The sequence below is a fragment of the Lithobates pipiens genome, unplaced genomic scaffold (genome assembly GCF_037356315.1).
Source record: "Lithobates pipiens isolate NorthernLeopardFrog02 unplaced genomic scaffold, aLitPip1_a1.2 Scaffold_16, whole genome shotgun sequence".
Taxonomy (NCBI): domain Eukaryota; kingdom Metazoa; phylum Chordata; class Amphibia; order Anura; family Ranidae; genus Lithobates; species Lithobates pipiens.
The window spans coordinates 236,973,986-236,997,419 of record NW_027507748.1 but is presented as its reverse complement, the minus strand read 5'-3'; the positions used below and the strand labels follow the sequence as shown (position 1 = coordinate 236,997,419).

Here is a 23,434-nt window from a genome sequence, read left to right as displayed (position 1 = left end):
ACTCTGCTGTCTGAATACGCTGATCAGCTGCTGCAGCTATTGATCATGAAAATTTTCCAATATGGCCTTTCGACAGAAGTGGATGGTTTATAGATCTACTTCTGTTGAGTGGGAGCAGTCACACCTGCATTGAAATTTGGCTGGTCCCTGCTAAACCAGCTCAATTTTGATCCATTTATGACCAGCTTTAGTCTAATTTTCGATAGATTTCCTCTCAGTTCCTGTTTTATGTCTCCAGAACCAGGGAATGATTCTTTCCTGTGGGATACACACAACCTTAAAAACTGACCGGTTGCATCCTTCCAAAATGGCAAAAGCTCATTTAAAAAAAAAAACTTTGGCTTTAGGTGTACTTGAAATCATTATTTTGCAGACATCTAATTTTTCAGTTTTTCTTTTTTCTGCAGTTCAGGTTTGTGAGCCTCCATATGTTATTATAGATGGATTGTACCGCCCTGAAAATGATGAATATGTTTACCAAGATGCTGTAAAATACCAGTGCAAGGATATAAAATTTGCACTCATAGGACAGTCTTCTATATTTTGCACCTCTTATGGAAATTGGAGTTCCGATGCCCCTAAGTGTGTTGGTAAGTACATGTCATTTTTGTACATGGTATTTTCATTTTCACAAAATGTTTTAAGTTTACCAGTTAATGATATATTTTCAGATCTCACTAAGTACTTTAGTTATTGCATTTTACAACATAATTGTGTGGTCTCAAAATCATTAAAGGGGATTGGTAATGTACATATTTGATTTAGGAGTATTTTAAAGCCTAACTTGCACAGATGTACAGGCTTCTGTCTCTGTACTAAAATTGACTGCACAGCAATCTTCTCACAGTTGCAAATTGAGCTTCAGCAAGTCAGAACCTGCTTCGTGTATTGGCTGGAGGACATCCATTATCATCTCTTTCCTCCCTACCCTTACTGTCCCTGGCCTGCCCCTTTCATTTATTCATGAAGGCTCAGCTTAACATTTGGGCATTACCTTAGGCAGTCTGCCTGCCTAATAATGCCCACTCCTGTTGGCTGACACCCCCCATCAAGGCATTTTGATATTTCTATATTTTTCTCCCATGAGCCAGGTCACTACTTTCATCAGGACTGTGGGCTCTTGAGAGGAGTAGAAAGGGAAGGTACTATGATAGTTTAGGTAAGCTACGCAATCCTGATGGGTCTTCCTACCAGCTATGCTCTGCCTGCATTACATATGGAACCACAGGGACCCAATGATTGACATTGGGTCTAAATTAAAGAGGAACTGCAGTCTGCTCATATAAATTGTAATAAAAACTTTGCCATTCTGAAGCTTCCCTCCAACCACCTTGCATAATATTTTATATATACTGTTACTCTGTACTTGCCAAATATGCTGCAGAAATCTCCCTCCACTGAGTCTGGAGGCATTCATTTTAACTGTGGGCAGCTGGAGCTGCTGCTTGTTCACTTCCTGGATTTACACAGAGGCACACCTCCAGCTCTGCAGCCCTGCAGCTCTCATTGGCCCTCTTATGACTCACACCCCCCCTCCCCTCACCTTCCTAGCAAACTCTCACTGGGGGGGGGGGGGGGGGTAGCTGTACATGTCGTAAGCTAGGCTCATGATGTCATAAGCCTAGGCTTTTTACCAAACAAGAAACAGGGAGTGGGCTGTTTAAGGTGTTTACTGGCAGAAAAAAAAAGTTTTACTATCCAAAGATAAAACAAGGGCAGAAGATTTAATAGATGGAAAGTTGAAAAAATGACTGAAGGTCCACTTTAACCACTTCCCGACTGCCGGCGCGCTAGCGTGCTGGTCGGCACCCATGTGAGTCCGGTCGCGGGTCCCATGGACTCGATCGGGGCGGCTGAACTGGGAAATGCCTTTGTAAACAGCATCTTCCCGTTCTGCCTAGCAACAAGTGACGCTGATCTCTGCTCCATGTGATTGGTGCAGAGATCAGTGTTCACTAAAAGAAAGCCCAGCCCCCAACAGTTAGTAACACACCCCTAGGAACACTTAACCTCTACACTGCCACCCAGTGGTTAGCACCTTCACTGCCAGTGTCATTTACACAGGAATCACTGCATTTGTATAGCAGTGATTGCTGTATAAAATAAAATGGTCCCAAAAATGTCCGATGTGTCCGCCATAATGTCGCAGTCACAATAAAAATCGCTGATCGCCGCCAACATTACTAGTAAAAAAAAATATTATTAATAAAAATGCCATAAAACTATCCCCTATTTTGTAAACGCTATAACTTTTGCACAAACCATTCAATAATCGCTTATTGCAAATTTTTTTACCAAAAATATGTAGAAGAATATGTATCGGCCTAAATTGAGGGAAAAAAACTTTTTTTTATATATTTTTGGGGGATATTTATTAGTAAAAAAAGTAAAAAATAATGCGTTTTTTTCAAAATTGTCGCTCTTTTTATTTATAGCGCAAAAAATAAAAACCGCAGGGGTGATCAAATACCACCAAAAGAAAACTCTATTTGTGGGGAAAAAAAGGATGTAAATTTTGTTTGGGAGCCACGTCGCATGACAGCGCAATTGTCAGTTAAAGCGACGCAGTGCCGAATCGCAAAAATTGCTTTGGTCTTTGGCCAGCAAAATGGTTCGGGGCTGAAGTGGTTAACCACTTACGCCGCATGCCGATATACATCCTAAGTTTGAAGAGGAATATCATTGTTATGGCAGCAACTAGCGGTCCACTTTCTGATAAGAATTGTCTCTTCGCCGTGAGATCAATTTTATTGGCGTGAGAGGGGCCCGCCGCACTCCGGTGCCCTTTGCCACTTACCGGATCCATCGGCGGAGGCGATGGGATGTTACCTCTTGCTAGGTATGGAGACGAGTGAGGGAAAGATGGCACCCACCCATCTCCATAACATTGCAGGGCGGAAGCGACATCAAAACGTACTTCCCCCTTAGTTCTTAAAGAGACCCCTTTTTTTTTTTTAAATGCAAAAATGTATTTATTTTATTGCATTAGAGTGTAAATATGAGATCTGGGATTTCTTTTTTTTTGACCTCAGATCTCATATTTAATTCTGAAATTTTGTTTGACCTCAGATCTCATATTTAAGAGGTCCTGTCATGCTTTTTTTCAAAAACAGTGTAAAAATAAAAGGTAATGTACTATAATTAAGAAAAAATATATTTTTTAAACCCGTCTCGCCGAGCTTGCGTGCAGAAGCGACCGCATATGCGAGTAGCGCCCGCATATAAAAATGGTGTTCAAAACCACACATGTGAGGTATGACTGTGATCAGTAGAGCTTATTCTAGCCCTAGACCTCCTCTGTAACTCAAAACATGCAACCTGTAGAATTTTTTAAACGTTGCCTATGGAGATTTTGTAAGGGTAAAAGTCTGTCGCCATTCCACGAGCAGGCGCAGTTTTGAAGCGTGACTGTTGGGTATCAATTTACTTGGCATAACATTATCTTTCACAATATAAAAAAAAAATTGGGCCAACTTTACTGTTGTCTTATTTTTTAATTCCAAAAAGTGTATTTTTTCCCCAAAAAAAGTGCGCTTTTAAGACCTCTGTGCAAATACGGTGTGACAGAAAGTATTGCAACGACCGCCATTTTATGCTCTATAAATGTTTGGGGGTTCCAAGTAATTTCCAAGCAAAAAAAAAAATGTTTAACTTGTAAACAACACATCTCAAAAAGAGGCCCGGCTCTTAACCACTTGCCTACTGGGCACTTAAACACCCCTCCTGCCCAGACCAATTTTCAGCTTTCCGTGCTCTCACACTTTGAATGACAATTACTCAGTCATGCAGCACTGTGCCCAAATACATTTTTTGTCCCTTTTTTCCCACAAATAGAGCTTTCTTTTGGTGGTATTTGATCACCTCAGGGTTTTTTATTTTTTGCGCTATAAATGAAAAAAGACCGATTTAAAAAAAAAAACGCATTTGTCTTTGTTTCTGTGATAAAATTATGCAAATTATTAATTTTTCTTCATAAATTTTGGCCATAATTTATATTGCTACATATCTTTGGTAAAAATAACCCAAATTAGTAGACCAAAAATATTTGGTCTTTGTGAAAGTTAGAGTCTACAAACTGTGGTGCAAATCATACAAAATTGATCACATCTGATGTACTGGTGGCCTATCTCATTTTTTGCGACCCGAACAAGCCAGGAAAGTACAGATACCCCCCAAATGACCCCTTTTTGGAAAGTAGACATTCCAAGGTATTTAGTAAGAGGCATAGTGAGGTTTTTGGTGTTGTAATTTTTTCCCACAATTCTTTGCAAAATGAAGATTTTGTTTATTTATTTATTTTTTCCCACAACATTGTCATTGTAATAGATTATTTCTCTCACATGGCATGTGTATACCACAAATAACACTCCAAATTAAATTCTGCTACTCCTCTTGAGTATTATGATACCACATGTGTTGAACTTTTTCACAGCCTGGCCACTTAGAGACACCCAACATGCAGGGAGCGCCATCACGTGTTCTAGGAGCATAAATGACACATCTAAATTGTTGACTACCTATTACACTTTTGAAGGCCCTGGAGCACCAGGACAATGACATGTGACACTGACGTGGCACTGATGGCAGATGGCACTGATAAATGACACTGATGTGACACTGACGACAGATGGCACTGATGACACTTGACACCGATGACAGATGGAACTAATCTGTGGCACTGATGACACGTGACACTGATGTGGCACTGATGACAGATGGCACTAATACGTGGCACTGATGACCCCTGACACTGACAGATGGCATTAATATGTGGCACTGATGACACGTGACACTGACAGGTGGCACTGATACGTGGCACTGATGACATCTGACACTGACAGGTGGCACTGGGGATACATGTCACTAGGGACAGGTGGCACTGGGGGCATGTGGCACTGGGGACAGGTGGCACAGATAGGTGGCACTGGGGACAGGTGGTACTGGGAACAGATGACACTGTTAGGTGGCACTGGGGACAGGTGGCATTGATAGGTAGCACTGGGGACACATGGCACTGACAGGTGGCACTGGGGACAGATGGCACTGATAGGTGGCATTGGGGACAGGTCGTACTGGGGACAGATGGCACTGATAGGTGGCACAGGGGACAGATGGCACTGATAGGTGGCACTGGGGACAGGTGGGCATGTGTGTGTGTTTTACTCTGTGTGTGTGTGTGTGTGTGTGTGTGTGTGTTCACTCACTGTCAGTCGCTGCAGCCGTTCATCTCTCCCTCCTCACACGCTGTCTCTGTGTGAGGAGGGGAGCCGGCGATGAGAGATGATCTCATATGTTTACATATGAGATCACCGCTCATTGGATAACCCAATCGAGTGCTTAATGGCCACTGTGATTGGCCATTTAGCACGGCGGCACGCATTAGGGAAGTAAACAGGAGGATGTCCAGGGACGGCCTCCCGGCAGATAGCGTTCGCTCTGTAGCCGTCTTTTGCCTATAGGGCGGGCGCGAAGCTGTTAAAGAGGGAAGTAAAGCCTTTTACTTCCTCTTGCTCACTGCGAAGCCTGCAAATGAAAAGCATAATGGGCTAGTGTGCATCGCATTATGTGCCTTATGTGTGTTACCTGCAAAAGAATCCAGCGATGTCCCCTGTGTAGGCAGCGTCCATTTTCTGGCCCCTCTTCCTTCTGGGCCATGGACAACAGCTCTGTGATTCGCCAGAGCCGCGTGACATCACTCCCGCGGATGCGCACGGGAGGCACGATTAACGCACAGGCTACGGACGAAACTGCACTTAGTTTTGTTTCTTCCCTGCGCATGCGCCTTTGGGATTTTCGGCGGACTACAAGTGAAATATCTCCTAAACGGCGCACGCCTTATTCTAGGCTTACCTATAGGTAGAAGTCCAAAAACTGGGTTTACAACCACTTTAAGTGGTTAAGGTATGTAATGAAAATGTTGCGGTTTTACAAATATCATGAGCATTGTTGCTTAGTGGGGAAAGGAGAATTCGAGGAAGGTAAAAAATAAGTAGAATCATTTCTTTAATTATTTTTTCAGCAGAAAGTGACCCTAGGGACCCTCATGTCTTCTAAAGAGAAGGTATAATCAGTGGTATTTACTGCCACGAGGCAACGTGTCACCCCCTGCTGATAGTAATTACTGTAAGTGAAGTGGGGGAAAAAAATTCTGTCTGCCCCACTTTTAGCCCACTCAAATGAATGAGCTGAAATCGCACTGTACCTGGATCACATAATTCCACAGGAAAGCACATTGTGTTACTCTGCAATTCATGGTGTCCACCAGGGGCATACCTAGAGCATTTGGCACCCGGGGCAGATCCTATATCTGGCACCCCCCACCTTAAAATGTAAAACCACCCCACTGTGCCCCCTGCATACCTCTGCATCCTTCAATATATTTTTGTCAATACTGTGTACCCCCCCTCTCCACAACTGCACCTCTGGACCCCTTTAAATTACATAGCACCCTGCACCTCTGGACCCCTTTACATTACACGGCACCCTGCACCTCTGGACCCCTTTACACTACACAGCACCCTGCACCTCTGGACCCCTTTACACTACACATCACCCTGCACCTCTGGGCCCCTTTACATTACACAGCACCCTGCACCTCTGGACCCCTTTACATTACACAGGACCTTGCACCTAAGGACCTCTTTACATTACACAGCACCCTGCACCCCTGTACATTACACAGCACCCTGCACCTCTGGACCCCTTTACATTACACAGCACCCTGCACCTCTGGACCCCTTTACATTATACAGGACCTTGTACCTAAGGATCTCTTTACATTGCACAGCACTCTGCACCCCTTTACATTACACAGCACCTCACAGCTCTGGGCCCCCTGGATGTTACACAGACCCCCTACAGTGCATACCCCCCGCCCTACCGTACAGACCCCCCATCTACAGTACAGACCCCCTACAGTACAGAATCCTCCCTTACAGTGCAGACCCCCCTACAGAACAGACCCCTCCACCCTACAGTGCAGCCCCCCCCCCCCACAGTACAGACCTCTCCCCCCTACAGTGCAAACCCCCCTACAGTACAGAATCCTCCCCTACAGTAAGAACTCCCTTACGGTGCAGAATCCTCCCCTACAGTACAGACCCCTCCCCCCTGCAGTGCATACCCCCCTACACTGCAGACCCCCTACAGTGCCGAATCTTCGCCTGCAGACCCCCCCTACAGTGCAGACCCCCCCTACAGTGCAGACCCCCCACAGTAAAGAACCCCCCTACAGTGCACAGACCCCCCTAACGACCCATAACGTACCTCGAGCCCAAGGCAGTGGCATTACAGGGGGGAGGTGCGAGCAGCACCCGAGTGGAGTGACACCTGTCGGCTCAGTGATCCGGGACCCGGCGCAACAATCCCCTTCTCTCTGTGGCCGCGTGACTCGCGTTGCGCCGTTCTGATCAGTCTCGGCACCGGCTGTCACTCACAGCTGAGCAGAGTGAAGCCGCCTCCCCCTCCTCCTTTATATCTACACAGTGCTGTGCATGCAGGAGGAGGGGGAGTCAGCTTCACTCTGCTCGGCTGTGAGTGACAGCTGCTGCCGAGACTGATCAGAACGGCGCGACGTGACCACAGAGTGAAGGGGATTATTGCGCCGGGTCCCGGATCACTGAGCCGTGTGGGCTGCGAACCCGAGGCGCGGCGCTGTCTCCTCTTCAGTTGCGGAGGGGAAAGGCGCTGGCCTGACACCCCCCCCCAGTGTGTGGCACCCGGGGCGTGCCGCCCCCCACTTAGTACGCCACTGGTGTGCACTGCCCCTACTACACACACTATGTATCTCCACATACATTAGAGTATTTATTAATAATTTGGGAGCCACGTCACACCTTTCTGGTGTCTTGTAGTGCATTACTACACATGCAATAAAGTGGAATATTTTATGTGTTGCGTCAAAGCCCAGTGTCATTTATTCCCCTTCCTGTAATTCCTGGTTGCTGGAAATTTAATTATCTATGACCTGCCTTACAGGTGAAGGCTATCGAACTGCGGCTCCCTGCGGCATTTAGGATCCACCCACTGCTGGAGGAAGCGGAAGGTAAATTCTAGTCATTGGACTAGAATTCAGGGGTCTCCAAACTATGACCCTCCAGTTCAGGAACTACTATTCCCATCATGCCTAGTCATGTCTGCCAATGTCGGTTTTACAATGCCTCATGGGATATGTAGTTCCACAACAGCTGGAGTTTGCAGATCTCTGGGCTAGATCAAAGACACCTGAAAAAGGGATGTTTTCTGAGGGGAGAAGGGGACCTGAGCCCAGATCTGGACTTAACGTGATTGTAAGGCTTTGTTTTGTTTTTTTTGTTTTTTGTTTTTTTATAAATAACAAACACATCATCATACTTACCTCCACTGTGCAGTTCGTTTTGCACAGAGTGGCCCCGATCCTCGACTTCTGGGTTCCCCCGGTGCCGCTGGTAGCTCCCCCCCTGCATCGTATAACCCCCTAGGAGAAGCACTCTCCTTGGGGGGGGGGGGGGGTTACCTTGTGGGCATGCTAAAAAGTCCTTCATTTGTGTCCATAGATGCAGAATACCGGACTCCACCCTGCCCCCCGGCTCCCATGTTATTGGATTGTATTGACAGCAGCAGGAGCCAATGGCGCGCTGCTGTCAATCTATCTATTTGAGCTAGGACAACAGGCAGAGGAGAAGCGTGTGTGTCCGGTGTTGGAATTACAGGACTCAGGTTAGTAAAACGGGGGTGAGGGGGCGGTCAGTGACAAGTTATCTTTTCTTACATCAGGGGATACAGCGCCATACTAATAACTATGTGGGTTATATCGGATTATCAGGTGCTGGACACTGGCACGCCCCCATATAACCCCTCCCATTACTGGGAGTTTTCATGCGGGGGGGGCATGGCTAAATTGTGTCAGATGCCGGCCACACGTGGTGGAAGTATTTTAAGCTGTACAGGAAAAGCTGAAGTCTGGCGGTGGAGGGACAGAGCAGAGTGGTTGCTGGTCAGATTTGATGACACAGACATCTCCCTTTTGTTGACAACATTGTACTGTATAGCTAGGATCAATAGCCTAGCAAGTGTAACAATCTTTTGCTGGTACTGCCTCTGCTTTGTACTGTAAGCTGTGAGTGACAAAGGGACCAGGAACCCCTCTAAGGGTTCTAAGGGGTTAATGGTATACAACAAACTAAATACCCTTCCAAAAGAATGTCTGTCTTTCTCCCCTGAGAGGTAAAATAGGGCCAGCCAGATGAAGCCGTCAAGGGTAGAACACTTCTGTCCCTGTATTTCATACCAACAGGTTTTTCTCCTACCGTTAAAAGATTATTGCTATGATGTCTCTCCACGGTAGGACTAAACATAGCAGATTCCCTTCTAGTCCTCTGGGCCCTTTTGTTGAGGTGCAGGAGGCTAGGGATCGGGTAGATCTTCCCAAATATTGGAAGATACTTATGGGAATCCATTTAACATGGTGTCCTATTGAACAAGTTCTGTAATGCAAATCTGCAAGACGCAAAAAGCACTAAAAATGCATAACTATGTATTCTGAATGGGAACATTTTTATGAAAGACGTGGGAGGGGGTTCCAGCTATTAATGCTGCAAACACCTCAGTGAGCAGAGGCTCACATGTCCAGTGGATAATGCACTGATGTTAAAGGATCCAGCAAGTTAAGGTTGGCTTTTCATTTTAAAGACAAGATGTCTTTTGCAGTTCTGGCTGCAATTGGAGTGGCTCAGTCCATTAACCCCTTAACATTTGCTCCACTATTGTGGTGGAGCACATTTTGAGTCACGCCAATACATTGGAATGGGGACTCCAAGGGGTTAAGGAACAGGTATGAGATACCTGAAAGTTCTGCCTGATCAGCAGGCCCGGCAAGGGGCTGGTTTATTTGACACACTGTGTCTCACAGATGCTTTGAAGGACTCGATCATTTAAGCCTCATAGCTTATACTTGGACTAGTGCATTTTTGCAGAGGTCCGTGGCTGAGATATTGGTCAGCTCAAGCACCAGGTGAAAACCCTTAGCCAGTCTGTGTCCCTTCCTGTGGTATGACTATTTAGAGTGGATAAGTACATCCAAAAGGCAGTAAACGGAGGTTCAAACAGTTCTCCTTTAAACACGCAGCCTCTCCTATGCCTGGGGTATCTGCCTTTAGGCAGTCTCGACGGTCCCAATCGTCTCAATCGTCGGGTTCAGGAGAAAGTTCCCAAGGGCAGCACCAGGATCTTGGGGTCAGAAAGCCCATGAAGCAGAATGCTAAGGCCTTCTCATGAAGGAGCACACCCACTTGTTTGAGTAAGGGGAAAGGTCCTATGATTCTCAAAGTCTGGCAGGAACAATGTTAAGAGCAGAGTGTTTTCTCTAGGTTACATCTAGAGTTTCAAGAGCCCAGATGGCCCAGTCGGCTTTTGATCCGAGGGTTCAGGTCCTGTTTGGGTGCTGCCTGTGGGGTCCTTAGGGCTGCTGATGTGGCAGTCTTATGCAAGAGTATCCGTCTCCTCAAAGAATGCTCCTAAGGTTCCAGAGAAAAAAGAAAAAAAAATAGGAGAAAGAGAGAAAGGAGAAGTGTCTTTCTGGTTTCTGGCTCAGCTGTTATCCCAGTCGGTGATATCAGAGATTCCCTTAGTGGAACAGGTTTTTTTTGGCTCAAACCTTTTAAGGTCCCAGAGACAAGCGGGGTGGTAACACCCACTCTAGATCTCAGAGAGCTGAATCGGCACTTAAACATCCGATACTTTCATAATTCGATCAGCTGTGTCCATCCTGCAAGGAGGGGAGTTGCATATCTCCATGTGCCAAAGTTTCCCGCTTACCAGAAATCTCTGCGGTTTTAAAAAATGTATCAATCGCGGCACTGCCATTCGGCTTAGCCACAGCACTATGAGTGTTCTGAAAGATTCTGACACCTCCTTTAGCCAGGTTAAAGGCTCAAGGCATAGCGGTCCTAGCCTATTAGAATATCTACTTTGAATAGATCATTCAGTCTCAGGTCTAAAGCCAGAGTCTGATCTCAGCTATAGATGGCTGAAATCTCTAGGTTGGATTCTCAGCCTAGGAAGATGCTCCTTAAAACCATCAAGGAGGTTACTTGGGGGCTGGTTATAGATACCAGGAGGTATTTTTACCCCAGAAGTGAATAAGTTCCATTGTAGGACTAATTCAGGAAAGGAAAATTCCTTCATTTTGGCTGCAGGAGTGTCATGGTTATGCAGTGATCTTCCTCTGGTTGCTTACCTCCCCTCATATGTTCTGATTAAGAGGCCAGCCACTTCCACCTGGTGGTTTTTATAACCTCTCCTCTAAGCAGGCCCTATCAGGGAACCCTATATTAACCTGTGCACTGTAAACTAACAGTGCTGATCAACCATTGTGTATTCATTGTGTGTTTGGCTTCCTGGTTCCTGCTTGCCGTGTGCTCTATGTTTGACTCTGTTACCGACCTTGGCGTGTTCTCAACGATTCCTATCTGCTTGTGACCTTGACCTTTTGCATGTCCCTGACCATCCCTGTCTGCCTGTAACCCTGAACCTTTGGCGTGTACTCTGTTCAGGGCCGGCGCTACCACTAGGCGGACTAGGCAACCGCCTGGGGCGCACTGCCGCCTAGGGCGCCCGGCCGCTGGTTATTTTATTCCTGGCTGGCTGCACTGTCCTTGCTGCAACTGCTACTGTGCCAGTGCCATGTCAAGCAACAGCGCCATCCGCCCTCCCGCCCCGCCCCGCTCTGGCTTTCCAGTAATCCTCTCTTCTGTTATAGTATCACCTCGCCGATCCGCCCCTCCTCCTCCGATCCGCCCCCCCTCCTCCTATCTGCTCTCTGTCAGTCTGTCTGTGACTGTCACATTAGCCATGATGATGATGATGACACGCAGCAGCTGATGAATCATCACAGACCATCGGACTAACAGAGAGTGGAGGGGAGGGGGGGTGGAGGGGGCGGACGGCTGCTGTGCCTGTGTTACTGTTATCATGAGTATGTCACAGATCATCGGACTAAGAGTGGAGGGGAGGGGGGGTGGGGTAGGACGGCTGCTGTGCCTGTGTGTTATCATGAGTATGTCACAGATCATCGGACTGACAGAGAGTGGAGGGGAGGGGGGGGGGGGAGTCGTCATGATGATAACACACAGGCACAGCAGCCGCCCCCCCTCCCCCCCCTCCATTCTCTGTCAGTCCGGCGGTCTGTGACATTACTCATGATAACACAGGCACAGCAGCAGCAGCCGTTCCCCCCCTCCCCCTCAGTCCTCTGTGACATGATAACACGTGTCATTTGATAGCACAGCACCCCTGGCCCCGCCCCCACGCTCTCCTGGAATAGAGGATGGATGGAGGATGAATGCAGCATGCATCATCATGGGATACAGCAGGGCTGGTGTGACCGTGAGGTAAGCAAAAAACTGTTGCTTTCTCTCTATTAGGCCCCTTTCACACTGGGGCGGTTTTCAGGTGCTACAGCGCTAAAAATAGCGCCTGAAAAAACCGGCCCCTTTCACTCCAGTGTGAAAGCCGGAGGGTTTTCACACTGGAGCGGTGCGCTAGCAGGACGGTAAAAAAAGTCCTGCTAGCCGCATATTTGGAGCGGTGAAACCGCTCCTACCTATTGAAATCAATGGGGGAGCACAGCTATACCGCCGGCAAAGCGCTGCTGCAGCGGCACTTTGCGGGCGGTTTTAACCCTTTTTCGGCCGTTAAACGCAGACCGCCGCTAAAACAACGGTAAATCGCTGCTAAAAATAGCAGCGCTTTGCCGCCGACACCCGCACCGCCCCAGTGTGAAAGGGGCCTTAATGAGAATAACATTATGTGAATGTGATGACCATGACATTTAATTTTAAAATGTGAGTATATATATCTATTATGTTGACTGATCTGCCAAATGTCCCCCCAAGTCTGTAATTTATGGGCACTGGTGAGGCGGAATTGTTGAGCGCTGGTGAAGCGGTATTCTGGGGGTGGAGTCGGGCGGGGCCAATGGGGGCGGCAAAATGAGGTTTCGCCTAGGGTGCCAAAAATCCTTGCACCAGCCCTGACTCTGTTGTTCCTGTCTGCTAGTTGCCCTGACCTCTGCTGTATCCCCTTACCATCCTTGTCGTTCCAGCCTGCTGCTTCCTTCTCCTGTAGTCTACTGTGAGCGTGAGCTGTGAGACCCTAGGGGCCACGACCTGGAGCAAGACTGCAGCGAAGTCCATCCTCACCACTGGAGGCTCTGGTGAACACCCGCTGGCTCTTGGACTCCGTGTCCTGGGGAATCTATGCTCCAGCTCCCATTGGGATCTGTGTTAGTGATGCTGTAGACCTGTGTCCTGAATCTCCCTGGATACAATCCGCAGCAGTCAGTCCTAAGGTCCACTACCTAGCGGTGCACTTCTGACTCCTACGGAGTGCATTTGTCACCTGATCTCAGGTGACCTGACAGTTTGATCAGCCATGGACCCAGCTGATGTGCCGCTACCCGCAGATGATCCATTGCAGGGCTTAGTTCGCAGACTTGAGACCCAAGAATCGCATCAGACCCAGGTGATGCGATTCCTTCAGGATTTGGCATCCCGTGTTGAAGAGGTTCAGGCCTCATTAGGACCCTCGGTTCAACAACCTCAACCGTTATCTGCCGCTGCACCTATCGCATCAGTCGCAGCCACACATTCATTACAACTACTAGCTCCGGCCTGTTTCTCTGGGGACTCCAAGGCTTGCAGGGAGTTCCTTAGCCAGTGCACAATTCATTTTGAACTTTAGCCCCAAAACTTCCTGTCCGATCGGGCAAAAGTAGCATATATTATATCCCTCCTGTCCGGCGAGGCGCTAGCTTGGGCTGCCCCTCTGTGGGAACTGAATGATCCAGTGGTTTCTAGCCTGTCTGATTTCTTGAAACTTTTTCGGAATATCTTTGAGGAACCGGGTCGTGCCTCCTCAGCGGCTAGCGCTCTTTTACGTCTCCGTCAAGAATCTGCTTCTGTGTCAGTATGCTCTTCAGTTCCTCACAGCTGAATTGAGCTGGAATAATGAGGCCCTAGTTGCAACCTTTTTACATGGCCTCTCTGATAGAGTGAAGGATGAATTAGCAGGAAGATCCCTTCCTGCTGATCTGGACAGTGTCATCACCTTGTGTAACCAGATCGATATTCGCTTTCAGGAGAGGGCCCTGGAAAAAAGACACCAGCACTCCCCGTTCTTTAGGCAGCCTGAGCTCCCAGTCCCTTCTCTTCGAGCCGAGGAGCACCCCCTGCCTGCTGAGGACAAAGTTATCTCCTGAAGAACGCGCTAGGCACAGAACTCTGGGCCTATGCCTCTATTGTGGGGCCAAAGGTAATTTCCGTGGCACTTGTTCTCTTCGTCCGGAAAAACGCTCAGGGCTAATACATCTGGAAGGTGGAGTATTAGACCCTGAAATAGCACCTTCACCTTCTCGTCTTCTCCTTTCTGTGTTGCTTCATGTCGGTGCTTCCTCTCGTTCGGTCTGGATTCCGGAGCCGCTGCCAATTTCATGGATTGGGAAACTGCATCCTCCATGAGACTTACCCTTTTGCCCCTTACAATGCCATTGGTGGTCTTGGCGATTGATGGCACTGTTCTCCCAGGGGGCCCTATCCGCTTCCAGACCCTTCCTGTTAAGATGTCAGTAGAGACACTCCACCAGGAGTGGATATCCTTCCTTGTCTTACCTAAGGCTTCATCTCCTATTATATTAGGTCTTCCTTGGTTACGCTCCATTCTCCATACGTTGACTGGTCTGCTGGACAGATCCTGGCTTGGGGTTCCTCCTGTTCCTCTTCCTGCCTACTCAAGGGTACCCCAAAAGAGAAGCTTCCTGTTGCCACCATCCCAGTATCTTCTGCTCTTCCCGCTGTATATAGCGATCTCTGGGATGTGTCCTGCAATAGTCGGACTGGTGCACTCTCTGGGTCATGTGGTACTCTGGATGAGGGGCCCACCTGTGAACCTGAGTTGATCTTTCACTCCAGTTTGCATGGACATTTACCTTTGCCTGTCCCTAATCTCCCTTGGACACACAGCCAGGCTAACTTGTCTGCAAGTTCCAGAGTCGCTATGCCCTGTGATGCGATTGAGATGGTCGCTACACCTGACAATACTATTCAGTCGGCCTCCGCACCAGTTATGCCAGTCCAGCCCATGTCCAATGAGCTTCCTGCTTCTTGTTCAGGACCTTCTGTAACCTGGCCTCACCCTACTGCTACTATGTCCGTTCAAACCCGCTTAAGAGGCTCAATCCATCCTTTGGATAGACTGCCTCATTCAGCCAGGTGGGGGTTTTAATCTTTTTCTCAAGGCTCTCTGCATTCTGTTTGTGTTTCAGCTATCCTACTTGACTCTTCTGACATGTCACCTTCTTATCAACCTGACCTCAGGGATCCACTGACCCCTGACCAGTCTGGTGGTCCTGTGCTGGAAGTCCAGCTCATCTTTAAGGGTTTGGGGGACCCTGCTCAGACTCCTGATCTTCTCATGCCCTTACCCATTCCTAAAAAGCCTTTAGTCCTCAAGTCCTCTCGTCCTCTCCCTACTTCGGTTCCGGTCTCTGAGGATAATCTAAAATACGAGGTTAGTCAAATTTTGGATTCCCGACTCCGTAAAGGCATTCTTCAGTACCTCGTACATTGGAAAAAGTTTGGCCCTGAGGAGAGGTCTTGGATCGCTGCATCTGAGGTCTTTTCTCCTCGTCTGTTGAGGAGGTTCTATCTGGAGTTTCCCTTTAAGCCTGGACCGAGGCGGGGGAGGGGGAGGCCTAATAAGAGGGAGGGTACTGTCATGGTTATGCAGTGATCTTCCTCTGGTTGCTTACCTCCCCTCATGTGTTCTGACTAAGAGGCCAGCCACTTCCACCTGGTGGTTTTTATAACCTCTCCTCTAACCATGGCTCCACCCCAGACCCTATCAGGGAACCCTATATTAACCTGTGCACTGCAAACCAACAGTGCTGATGAACCATTGTGTATTCATTGTGTGTTTGGCTTCCTGGTTCCTGCTTGCCGTGTGCTCTATGTTTGACTCTGTTACCGACCTTGGCGGGGTCTCAACGATTCCTGTCTGCTTGTGACCTTGACCTTTTGCATGTCACTGACCATCCCTGTCTGCCTGTGACCCTGAACCTTTGGCGTGTACTCTGTTGTTCCTGTCTGCTAGTTGCCCTGACCTCTGCTGTATCCCCTTACCATCCTTGTCCTTCCAGCCTGCTGCTTCCTTCTCCTGTAGTCTACTGTGAGCGTGAGCTGTGAGACCCTAGGGGCCGCGACCTGGAGCCAGACTGCAGCTAAGTCCATACTCACCACTGGAGGCTCTGGTGAACACCCGCTGGCTCTTAGACTCCGTGCCCTGGGGAATCTATGCTCCAGCTCCCATTGGGATCTGTGTTAGTGATCCTGTAGACCTGTGTCCTGATTCTCCCTGGGTAGAATCCGCAGCAGTCAGTCCTAAGATCCACTACCTAGTGGTGCACTTCCGACTCCTATGGAGTGCATTTGTCACCTGGTCTCAGGTGACCTGACAAGGAGATTTTTAAGGGAAATGGTGGCCTCCTTCAAGGCTGTCCTTTACGCGCAGTTTTATTCAAAGACTGCTTCAGGACACCATCCTGTTGGTCTGGAATAAAGAGGATTCAGGCCTTGTTTGTTTCCAATACGCTTGGCTCTCGACATAGGTCAGAGCCTAAATTGGTGGTTGTTGTCCAGCAGGAGGGAAAATCTTTATCCTGCAAGGTGTTAACAACAGATGCCAGCCTTCTAGGCTGGGGAGCAGCCCTGGAAGTAGATTCTGTCCAGGGGAGATGGTCCAGGTTAGAGGACCTTGCTTATCAACTTTGTTGGAAGTTTCAGGCAGTACATCTGGCCATAGAATCTTGGTGGTCAGATTACAGGACTGCCCTGACAGGATTCCGTCTGACAGAGCTACGGTGGTGGCTTACATTAAAAAAAAAAAAAAAAAAGGTGAATAATGTTCTAGCTTTGGCAGAACACAACACTCCTTGCCTATAGGCAATTTTAATATTTCAGGCGTACTACTTGAGACGCTAACAATTATTTCCGGGAGAATGATCTCTTCACCCCAACATATTCCTAGCAATATATCAGATGGGGTACACTGGACATGGACCTATTCGCGTCCGCATTCATTAGTAAGGTCGACAACTTTATAGCAGGCGGAACAGACGCATTAGTCTTGCCCGGGGATCAGTTCTCACTGATCTATGCAGTTCCTCCAGTTCTGCTACTTCCACGCCTTCTCCGCAGGATTAAGCAGGAAGGAGGTGATTCTGGTGGCCCCAATTGGTCCCAGAAGATCTGAATTGATCAAGATCATAAGGAGAGCAGTTGAAGTCCTTGGACTCTGCCATTATAACCAGACCTTCTTGCACAGGGTCTGGTATTTCATCCTACTTTACGGACAAGGAGTTTAACAGGTTTGACTGTTGAATCCCACTCTATAAAAGATTGTGGGTGATCTCCTTCAGTAGTGTCTACTTTGACTTATGCCAGAAAGCCGGCTTCCAGAGTCACTTACTATAGAATCTGGAAGGCATAGGTTTCTTGGTATGGATCCAGGGGTTGGCACCCCAGGAGGTATGTCAATAGGCAGGATTCCTGCACATGGGATCTGAAATGAAGCTGGCCTTGACTTTTATCAAGAGCCAGATCCAGTCCGATGTCAATGTCTTTTCCTACGGCCTCTTGCTTCCCACTCTTGGTGCATAGCTTATTCAGGGGGTAACACTGTTTATTCCCCTTATCAAGGCACCTCTAAATCCCTAGGATTTAAGATTGGTCTTGTCGGCTTTGTTAAATCAACCGTTTGAACCTTACGAGAAATTCTCTTGGTTCTTTGACAAGAAAGATAATCTTTTGCTTGCCATTTCTTCTGCTAGAAGAGTATTGGAATTAACGGCTCTGTCTTGTAAGAGCCATAATTCATCATGTATAAGGACGTGGTGATCTGATGTCCTCATCCTCAACTCTTACAAAAAGTGGTAACAGGTTTTTATTTTAACCAAGATATTATTCTTCCTTCTTTCTCCCCAGAAGCCTTAATCTGGGGAAGAGAAAGCACTACAGTCTCTTGATGTAGTAAGAGCAATCAGAATCTATTTAAGGGCGACTGCTCAGGTTCGCAAAACACAGGTTTTGTTTGTACTGCCAGAGGGTCCAAGATATGGACAGGCAGTGTCAAGATCCACTATTTTCCAGATGGGTTTGTCAAGTGATTCAGCTTAAAGAAGAAAATTCTTCCTTCTCATATTAAGAGCACATTCATCCAGGGCAATTAGTGCCTCTTGGGTGATGCATCATCAGGCCTCCATGGCTCAGATCTATAAGACCGCAACATTGGTCTTTGGTTCAGACGTTTATCCGATTTTTTTTTTTAAATCAATATTAAAGGTCATGAGGAGATTGCCTTTGGGCACAGCATATACTGCAGGCTGCAGTATGAGTCCTCTGGCCTCCTGTTTCCTTGAGTCTGTCTCCCCCCCCCCCTTCAGATGCCATTGCTATGGGACATCCCACATAGTTATTACTATGGGGCTGTGTCGCCTGAAGTAAGAAAAGAAAATAGGATTTTTAAAACAGCTTACCTGTAAAATCCTTCTCTTTTCTGTACATCAGGGGACACAGAGGTCCCTCCCTTCTTCTTCTTATACACTTTGATTGCTTGGCTACAAAACTGAGGACTCCCAGTAATGGGAGGGGTTATATGGGAGAGTTCACGCCTTAAGGGGTGTGCCAGTGTCCAGCACCATATAACCCACATAGTTATTACTATGGCACTGTGTCCTCTGACAGCAAAGAAAAGGATTTTACAGGTAAGCTGTTTTAAAAATCATATTTTTTGAGGGTTTACAACCCCTTTAAAGGAGTGCCAGTGTAGTGTGCAAAGGACAAAAACAGTACTTGCGCTTTTTTTTTCAAACAAGACACTCACCCAGGCATATGGTGCAATTAATTGTGTTGTCAATCACACAAAAAGAAGCTCCATGTACACAAATCCTATACCTGTCTCCCCCTTCACACTTGTAGTATCAAGTTCCTACTGACACACAAAATAAGATTCCCTTCCCAGAAAAACAGGCTCAGTCTCTATACATTTTTTCTTGTACAATTAAGTAGAGATGTGCACGACAAAATTTTTTTACTTAATTTCAGTTTCATTTGTTCAGTAAATCATTTAGTTTCGTCATTGTTATGTTATGATTCATTTTCTAAACGATTCCTTATTTTGGGAGTGTATATTCGTTGTAGATTTGTATTTTCAGAAGCTCTGTTATTTCGTTCTTTCAAAAGATTGGCTAAACTTGTTTTTATGGTAATTCATTTATTTATTTTTTTCATCGAGTTTTATCTGCGTCATCCCTGCTAGTCCTGTCCAAGAAAAATGGAATGAGCTGATTGGACAACATTGACCATAGTCGCGTGCATTTGAAAGTAATAAATGGAACAAAATTAGATTTTGGATTCATTCGTTATTTCACTTTTATATCTTACTGTATTTTATGCAGTTTGATTCTGTTTCATATGTAGTGCATTTTCATAATAATCAAAAATGTTATTACAAAAAGAATAGGCTGGTTATCCAAGAGTCAAAGGCTACCGTAATGCTCTCATCTGAATAAAATGGATTAATACATATTAATTTCTTCAGTTATTAACTTGAATTTGATTCCCTATACCCAACTTTGTTTGTTGGGCCATGCACATAGAATTAAAGAAATGGTCTCCCAAGTTCAACAAGAATATTCATGCTCACTAGAATAAAAACGGATCCGAATCAGTTCTGATGATTCATTATGTTACATTATTTTGGATGCTTTAAACATTAACAAAAGGCCCAAACAATTGCATCATGTCATCCGAATGCATGAATACAAATTCATTTTTCCCTCCCTGTCTTTCAGAACAGCCACAATGAGAGACCTTGGCTCCTCCTCTTCCTTTGGAAACACTGCGCCAGCCCCCATAAATTTTCACCTCCCCCTGCCAGCCTCAGTTAGTTGTGTTTCCCCCAGTGGGGAGACACTGCGTTGGAACCAGGCCTAGGTTCAGTCAGAGAGCCTAGGGGAGGCTTGGAAGAAAGTGCTCTGTAAAGGTTGCATTGATGCACTATTTAATGAAAGGGCCTCAGAGCAGGAGACAGGGTTAGCGACATCAGTTAAAGAGTTGTCATCACCTTTTCAGTTCTTCAAAACCCTGTTTGAGGGGTTACATCTTCCCACTAATCCCTCACCTGCATCGCAGAGTACAAACCCACCCCTTGCACAGGGCTCTGCATCTTCCCAACCCAGGGCCACTGCTTCGGCAGTGGAAACTGCGGGGCCTTCCAGAGGGGAGGCTAGGGAGGACCCAGACGGTGCTACCTCCGGTTCTCAGGACGAATCGGAGGGAGACAACCGGGACAGGGAGTCCAGGAGACCCTCAAGATGAAAACTGTCCCTTGATGAGGTAGAGGACCTTTTGGGGGCAGTCTATACCACCCTGGGTATCCAGGTAGACAATAAACCCTTATCTCTCCACGGCCAAATGTATATCGGCCTGGGAGAACAGAAAAAGAAGGTGTTCCTAGTCCACATGCTCCTGGTGGAGACAGTCAAAAAGGAATGGCAGGATTCTGGGATACGCTTCTTTTCTAGATCCCTGAAAAGAACATTTCCGTTTTCAGATGACCTGGCGTCAATCTGGAACAAGAACCCCAAACTGGACATGGCATTCTCGCAAATTTCCAGAAAGATGGATCTGACCTTCGAGGATCCTAGGGGCTCTGACAGATACCATGGACAAAAAGATTGATTCCCTTCTAAAAAAAGACCTGGGAATCAACTTTGGGCAATTTGAAACCAGAGATGGCGGTCACAGTGGTGGCTCGTAATCTTGAACATTGGCTTACTCAGATTCAAGCCCATATTGAGGCAGGTACAAAAGAGACCATTTTGTCACCCTTTCCGACTATTTTGCGAGGAGTAGCATATATATATCGGATGCTTCTGCTGAGTCAGTTCACATGTCTGCCAGGACCACTGCACTTGCCAACTAAGCCATAAGGGCCCTCTGGCTCAAAACATGGCCAGGCGACAATGTCTCTAAGATTAAATTATGTGGCATTCCACTGACGGGGGACCTCCTATTCAGCCCAAGTCTGGAAGCGGTATTAGACAGCACAGCTGATAAGAAAAATGTGTTCCCAATGAAAGAGAAAACCCCAACTCAGACCAAGAAGGGGTTTCGTCCGCAAAAAGAATACCCCCCCCCCCCAAGCCTGAAAGGGAAAAGTAGACTTGGGGCCAAAGGGGTAAGGGCAGAGGAGGAGCCATTTTTCACCCTCCTGAGCAGCCCCGTAAAAGCCAATGACCCCCTGGTCACAGTGGGAGGAAGACTGGGGGCCTTCCTTTTACAATGGGAAGCAATTTCCCCCAACCAGTTTATACTGGGTATAGTAATGAGGGGGTACCCTCTATAATTTACAGAGCCTCCTCCACGTCGAAGCCTAGTGACGCTTCTCCCCAGATGTCCAACAAAGGCAGAAGCTCTCCTGGGAGCATTAAAGGAACTACAGCAACAGAATGTTGTTTGCAAGGTCCCGAAAGGGGAGGAAGGGAGGGGTTTCTACTCGCACGTTTTTGTGGTAAGAAAGCCCTCAGGAAGTTGGAGATTAATTCTAAACCTGAAACCCCTAAACAAATCAATTGCCTACAAAAGGTTCTGGATGGAATCGATATTAACAGTCAGGGATCTATTAACCCAGGACTGTTACATGGTGTCATTGGATCTCAAGGACGCCTACCTCCACGTGCCTATTGCCGAAACTTTTCAAAAGTTCCTGTGCCTAGCTGTGCGGGTAGAGAAAGAAACCACCCATGTGCAGTTTCGGGCCTTGCCATTTGGCCTATCCCCGTCACCCCGAGTATTTATTTACAGAGGTCATGGCAAAAGCCATGGCTTTTCTGCGGCTCATGGGAGTACCAAGTATTGCATACTTGGATGATCTACTCATCTTCGCAGCTTCTCCAGAGGAGCTTATCAGAGATCTGGAGCTAACAAAACAAACCCTGACAGGGATGGGATGGCTGCTGAATCTGGAAAAATGCAGTTTAATCCAAATCAGCAAATACCTGCTGGACTCCACCCAGCTGAGAGTTTTTCTCCCAGAGAAAAAAATACTAAAGGTGGACAGAGCGGTAGCTTTCCTACAAAACAACCAGCAGGTATCAATAAGGGCAGCAATTTCAACCCTGGGTTTACTGTCATATGCCATTTTGGTGGTCCAGTGGGCAGGCCTACCACTCCGTCCCCCTGCAGGCCTTGGTTCTAAAAGCATGGGACCACAACTAGGAGTCATTGGACACTTTGCTTTCAATTCCCCCTTGGGTGAAAAGATCCCTTTGGTGGTGTAGGAAGCAGATAAATCTGTCACAGGGGTGCCTGTGGATCATTCCAGTGTCCAAAGTGATTACCACAGACGCAAGCGGCAGAGGTTGGGGAGCAGACTTGGGTTCTCGGCTGGCGCAGGGGATGTGGAAAAAAAAAAAAAGAGGAACTCGAGGTCATCCAACTGGAAAGAACTAAAAGCAGTTGGGTTGGCACTTAAAGTCTTCAGAGGAGACCACCTGGGACAACATATTCAAGTACGTTCGGCCAACCCCTCGGTCATTGCTTATATAAACAAGCAGGGTGACACGAGGAGCGGAGTCCTGTTGATTTTAGGAACAGAGATTCTGAGCTGGGTAGAAGCGAATGATCTTTCCCTGTCGGCAATGTTTCTAAAGGGGGAAGAGAACGTAGTAGCCGACTTCCTCAGCTGGAAACAACTGAGAGAAGGCAACTGGGTCTTCAATCAGGGAAATCTTCGACCTTATAGTCAGGAGAGGGGGTCTCCCAGAGGTGGACCTATTTGCTTCAAACAGCAATGCAAAGACCCCAGGGTTTTTCTCACTAAACAGATTGGAAAACGCTCTAGGAGTAGATGCTCTGACTCAAAGCTGGCACTTAAAATCTTGTTACGCCTTCCCACCTCCGGTCCTACTTGCAGCTGTATTCACCTCCCTGGCGGTACGATTATTATTTAGGTGCTGAAAGCGGTACAATTATTTTGCATGAAAATTTGGCGTTTTATATTGTAGTCCTGTAATTCTTAGGAATAACTCACTTAAATCTGTCCAAACCTCTGTCTACCTCAAATGTCTAGCAGACATCCCGGGTATGATAACGTTTGAAAAATGAAATCATAAATTATAATATAATAAATAACTATAAATATTATACCAAATAATAATATAACAATAATAAAAATTATTCAATAATGAAATCAAATCAAAAACACAGAAATTTGCTCCATTGCAGAATTGTCCCTGTCATTACTTTTCAGTATTTGATGATGGATCTCCCCACAAATCGCTATCGCTCAATTCTGCAAGTGATTCTAATTTATTATCTCTGTTTTCTAGATGGTCTAAAAC

General features: G+C 46.8%; 1 protein-coding gene across 7 annotated transcripts in view; it reads left to right on the top strand.

Annotated features, from left to right (window-relative positions):
• The window catches only part of LOC143982462 (membrane cofactor protein-like), a 233,715-nt gene that overhangs the window by 133,444 nt on the left and 76,837 nt on the right, over positions 1–23,434 (top strand). For all 7 annotated transcript variants that reach the window (XM_077481196.1, XM_077481198.1, XM_077481192.1 and 4 more), the window contains one exon: positions 408–590. In XM_077481196.1, coding sequence (XP_077337322.1) covers positions 408–590 — 183 coding nt within the window. The remainder of the gene's footprint in view (positions 1–407; positions 591–23,434) is intronic.